This window comes from Lygodium microphyllum, chromosome 4 (genome assembly GCF_053477565.2).
Source record: "Lygodium microphyllum isolate KBCC chromosome 4, Lygodium_microphyllum_v1.1.10, whole genome shotgun sequence".
NCBI lineage: Eukaryota > Viridiplantae > Streptophyta > Polypodiopsida > Schizaeales > Lygodiaceae > Lygodium > Lygodium microphyllum.
The window spans coordinates 68,274,391-68,280,367 of NC_141138.1; the positions used below are offsets into that span (position 1 = coordinate 68,274,391).

General features: G+C 36.0%; 1 protein-coding gene across 3 annotated transcripts; it reads right to left on the reverse strand.

The window, feature by feature from the left end:
• Window positions 1-303: 303 nt before the first annotated feature.
• Window positions 304-2,281, reverse strand: LOC148037145 (trihelix transcription factor ASIL1-like). 3 transcript variants are annotated; one of them, XM_087676084.1, is made up of 2 exons: window positions 2,098-2,281; window positions 304-1,968 (listed from the first exon to the last, which is right to left on the reverse strand). In XM_087676084.1, exon 2 carries the CDS (start codon window positions 1,865-1,867, stop codon window positions 980-982), a length of 888 nt encoding a protein of 295 aa, XP_087532210.1. In that variant the 5' UTR covers window positions 1,868-1,968; window positions 2,098-2,281; the 3' UTR covers window positions 304-979. The 3 variants fall into 3 exon arrangements, with proteins under 3 accessions (XP_087532210.1, XP_087532208.1, XP_087532209.1); XM_087676082.1 differs by having other exon boundaries at window positions 2,083-2,281; XM_087676083.1 differs by having other exon boundaries at window positions 304-1,983; window positions 2,083-2,281.
• Window positions 2,282-5,977: the final 3,696 nt, after the last annotated feature.

Here is a 5,977-nt window from a genome sequence, read left to right on the forward strand (position 1 = left end):
ATCACATAAAACAGCACATCATTACAAATGAGAAGGGTCCAAGCATATAGTGCTCAAAGTGACAATTCCAAAATTGCTAAGCAAGGAAAGTAACAAATAAAGACTGATTACAAACACCTACATAAGCATCTAATCCCAGAAAGATATCACAATTCCAGTCCTGAAAGAGACTTCAGTTGTGAATATAAAATTTGGAGTAAAACCAACAATACCCAATGAAAGGAATGATGAATAATGTAAATTTGAAGGAAAAGTACCCATGAGATTAATGGTAAATAATGGAAGACACCATCCAAGTAAGCTGAGAAACTTTCAAACTCCATTCAATCTGTATCTCAAAGAATTGATATTAATCTGGACCAAACAAGCTTTACTTCTTGAGTGGTCAACTGGAATAAAACAGAGAAACCTAAAGGAAGGATTGTTTATCCTACCTTTAGAGATCAATTATATTTATTTTATTAAGAGAAGCAGCTGCTGGCCTTGTCCTTTAACCTGCTCTGCTAACCTGGGTAATTAATTTATTCTCCTTTCAAGTTGCCTTAACAGGCACTCATCCCTACTATGCTGGAATTGATATTTTGATACATTGTAGTTTCATATAAAAGTACACAGCAGAAAATGTTACACATTCCTGGACATTGATAAAGTTTGTTGGCACAATCCTTGCCTATTTCCATTCCCATATGTCAACTCCATGTCCTGTCCGTGAACTTTCCAGTCACCTTGGCAAAGAAGAAGATGAAACTGAAGGAGTCAAGTTGCTTGTTCTCTTTCACAGGATACTTCTTAACATGTAGTTTCAAATTAAAAGTTCACAATGAAAAAGATTGCATACACCTTGAGATGGTCCATCCATGAATTATTGAAAATAAGTATCAACATGAGCACTTTCTTGGACAGAGAAAATTGTTCTGAATGTTGTTCAATCGCATTCCAAAGTGTTAAACTTCATTTGCTGCCCTTGAGTTTTCCACAGTCATCTCAACAAAGAACTAGATGAAACTGAAGGAGAATGTTTCCTTGTTCTCCGTTTCCTTTTCCGATCAAGCTTTGCTATTTCTAGCTGCATGCTGGTGTAGATTTCTAATTTTGCAAGCTCAATCCTTGCATAAACATCTGAAAATCCAACCACTGCATCTGCCATAGCCTGTATTGGGTTTGAACTTGTTCGTCTTTTCTTGTCTGCAAGCAATTTGCGCATACTCTCTGAGAACTGTTCAAACTTCCTCAAACAGTCACCAGTGACAATATGTCCTTGTGTCTCCTTACTAGAGCTAGGGCTGTCCTCATCCTCAGAAGCGGCCTCTGAAGAGTCCTCCTTACCACTCCTCTCAGAAGAGCCTTCGTGCTCACTGTCTCCACTTATGCTATCCGTAGTCGGGTCCACCGATGTTGACATGTCCTCATCTTTTCCATTGATGCTACCATTCAGTTGCAGCTCCATCGGAGAAACACTCTGTCCAGTAAGTGGGTCATTGGCTGGTCTAACTTGCTTCTGTGGAGGAACTGCCAGAGCACTCAATGATCTTGGCACAGACTGGATTATCTGATCAAGTTTTGAGAAGAAAGGCCATGTACAAGACGTCGTACCCACACCAAATACCCTTCCCTTCTCCATCTTATACCGCTTCTTCAAGCTATCCACCTTATCCCGGCATTGTTTGAGAGTTTTAGGGCGACTTTGTCCATCACAGACAGCATTCACACTTGTAACGAGATCTTCCCAGTCTTTACTTCTGAGGCAGCCTTTTCCGATGGCATATTTCTCGCCATAGCGATCGAGCAAGCAATGGACAGCATCAGGAGTCCATTCACAAGTGGTGGAGGATTTAGGCTTATGACCTCCATTTTCATCACTTCCCATGACAGGAAAGGAAACAGGGGAGATCCAAATCAAATGCAGGGCTTTCGCAAAGATTGGAGGCAACCCCAAACCCTTTGAGCCCTATCGCCACTGAATCTTTCCTGCAATGACGTGACCTGATCTTGACATTTATGAAAAAAAACCTCTCTCTCTCTCTCTCTCTCTCTCTCTCTCTCTCTCTCTCTGTGCCTGCACAGAATTAGCTGGATTGGTACCTGAACGATTATCACCTTGTTGCCTGTTGAAACCCGATACAGAGACTAAATCTATCGTCGCATGAGGGTTTTTTCTTCGGATCCTCGTACAGTGTGTACTCATATTTCAATAGACAAGGGTTTGCTAAGAGAGACGTCCTAAGAAGTTACAGTAAAACTGCTCAGTACTCAGAGGGGCACAAAGTTTATTCTGATTCTCCCTTACTAACCAGCCTTTAGAGCAGCCTATAAGTCATCTGTCTACGAGCCTGTTCCCACCGGGTGCGGATTCCCAACTAGGTTGTGAACTTCCTATCGAACCAACCACCGGTTCGCATGTGCTGGAGTATGCAATCGGGTTCGCAACCAGGAACCTTTCCCAGCCATGGATGAAATGCTTGTTCAATGAGGGTGAAATTATTTTATAAAATAGCCAAAAAAAGGGACTAGGTGAGTGGGTTGAAATAGGTAGGTTTTGTTCGCATGGATCGCTCTGAGATTGGGAATATTTGAAAAGTTATACCTACCATGTTCATTCTCTTGATACTCTTAGCAATACCTTCATGGCTAGAGGCAGTAGAGTGGAGTTGCTCATTCTTCTTTCCTTGAGTAACAAAAGGCTTCCCAAGCCCTCTTGTTATTTTTCAAATTGGATAGTGCCATTTCAATAAACTTGGCCATTTTTCTTTGATCTTTAGTTTTAGGTATCTTTCCCTACTTCCTTAAGCTCTGTAGGAATTATGATGGGCTGTGACATCTATGGAATCTAACCACAATATTTTTAGTTATTTGTGCGAGAAATCATACTATCTATGAGAGGGAAGTGAACTTCTAAACATGCTCTCTTCATTGACTTTAAAATTGAACACCATTGTTGTGTTGGAAACTTGCTTCTTTTGGTATCTCTACATTGTCTCTTCTAGGTTGCCTTCCTCTTCTTGTGATAGAAACTAAAGGGGAATCGGATGTTATGTTACCTTCTGAGATTGAGCTCTCAATGTTTTCATCAAAAGTGTATAGGCATCCTTTAGCTTTGGTTCTTCCTCTTCTTTTCTAGAGCACTCTTCTGACTCCACTAATTCAATTTCTGGTAGCTCAAGCATGTCAACATGGGCCCCCATAATAGTGAGTGGCTCTAGAGTGGTAGGACACATTGACACGTGTGTCCATGGGCTATATGAAACCTTCAACTTTTAGTTCATGCTCCTTGTATCCCTTCTTCCTTAAGTGGTGGGTTGGGTCTACTCATTCATTAAAGTGGCCTCCTTGATTTTTTCCATGGTTTTGAAGGTATTTGAGATCAACTCGAGCCTTTAGTTCTTCAAGACAATCAATGTGTGGTCTCTGGGCCATTTACTTGGCTTCGTTAAAGAGCTCCTCTTGCTTGGCCATCACAAACTTATAAGCCTTCAACTACACTTTATGTTGGCTTTCATTGAATAATGCTACACCTAGGCTATTGGGTAGCTTCATTAGGGTTGTTATAATCTTTGTGTTTCATTCTCTACTTGGCCAACAGGTCCTATCAGGCTAGCATAAATTGCTTCCTATAATCTTGCATATGAAAATTTCCATTGGCCTAAAACCATATGATGTTCTACTCAATGCTTTTCATATAATTTTGTTTAGCTCTTTCTTGGGTTAACTCAAGGAAATTATTTATCCATTTCTGATTCATGTCAAGTATCTGCTCCTTGCACAATTTTTCTATGTCTTCATCTTTGACTTTGAGTGTCTTTCCTTATTGTATTGTCATAGTAAGAATAAAGAATAAAGTGATAGTGATAGGTGCTTGCCATCTCTAGTATATAGGTTTGTGGGCAATAAATATAAGATCAATGTAGGGGGGCACTGTAGATGCATATGGAAACTTGGCCATCTTGGCTCTCTCATCATTTGACTGGGGACAATCGACTTGACTCACCTTCATATGAGAAGGGAAAGGGGTGCCAATTGGCTTACCACCCTACATATGGAAGGGCTCAAGTACTTTGTGAATGTACTCCTTCTGTGACAAGTAGAGGAGTCCCCTAGAGTGATTGCATAATGTGCATACAAAGTATGTTAGAGGCATGCCTTGTGTCTATCTCAAAATTTTTCTTGAGCTAAGTCTTCAAAGCATCTAGCTCCACATGAGCACTCCTAGCAATTAGCATGTCATCATATATATAGTATCAAATTGATAAGGCTACCATCATGGGCCTTCTTTGTGTAAAGACATAGATCCATATCACTGTAAGAATAACCCTATGAATGCATAAAGGCACCAAACTTGTGATATCATTCGCTAGGTACTTACTTAAGTCCATAAAGACTCTCCTTCAACTTGCAAACCAAGTGTACATTGCCCTTTTCCACAAAGCCCTTAGACTGTTGCATGTATATATATATATATATATATATATATATATATGTGTGTGTGTGTGTGTGTGTGTGTGTGTGTGTGTGTGTGTGTGTGTGTGTGTGTGTGTGTGTGTGTGTGTGTGTGTGTGTGTGTGTGTGTGTGTGTGTGTGTGTGTGTGTGTGTGTGTGTGTGTGTATATATATATATATATGTATATATATATATATATATATATGTATATATACATATATGTATGTATGTATGTATGTATATATGTATATACATGTATACATATATGTATGTATGTATGTATGTATGTATATATGTATATACATGTATACATATATGTATGTATGTATGTATGCATAGATATATATATATATATATACATATATGTATGTATGTATGCATAGATATATATATACATAGATATATATATATATACATATATGTATGTATGTATGCATAGATATATATATATATATATATCTATGCATACATACATACATATATGTATATATATATATATATCTATGCATACACACATGCATAGATATATATATATATACATATATGTATGTATGTATGCATAGATATATATGTATGTATGTATGCATAGATATATATATATATGTATATATATATATATATATCTATGCATACATATATATATATATATAGATATATATATATACATATATATATATATCTATGCATACATACATACATATATATATATATATCTATGCATACATACATACATATATGTATATATATATATATATATCTATGCATACATACATACATATATGTATATATATATATATATATATATATATATATATATATATATATATATATATATATATATATGTATGTATGTATGTATGTATGTATGTATGTATGTATGTATGTATGTATGTATATGTAAGTATATATATATATATATATATATGTATGTATATATATGTATATATATATATATATATATATATATATATATATATATATATATACATATATATACATACATATATATATATATATATATATGCATATATGTCCTCATATAAGTCCACATATGAGAAAACAATCTTAACATCCATTTGGTCCAAGTCTAGGTCCATCTGCACAACCAAGGCCAAAACCGAGTGAAGGGTAGTTATCTTGACCAAATGAGAGAATATCTTATCAAAATCAACTCCCTTTTCCTACTAAAAACCCTTAGGAACCAAATGGGTATTATATGTTGGCTTAGGGCAACTAGGGGTACTCTTCAACTTATACACCCACTTGCATGGTAATACATGTTTTCCCATACATACATACATACATACATACATACATACATACATACATATATGTATATATATATATATATATATATATATACATATATATGTACATACATATATATATATATATATATATGCATATATGTCCTCATATAAGTCCACATATGAGAAAACAATCTTAACATCCATTTGGTCCAAGTCTAGGTCCATCTGCACAACCAAGGCCAAAACCGAGTGAAGGGTAGTTATCTTGACCAAATGAGAGAATATCTTATCA

What these genes read in the sequence shown, in the direction of transcription:
- LOC148037145 (XM_087676084.1), bottom strand. Translation starts at nt 1,867, where the DNA reads ATGGGAAGTGATGAAAATGGAGGTCATAAGCCTAAATCCTCCACCACT.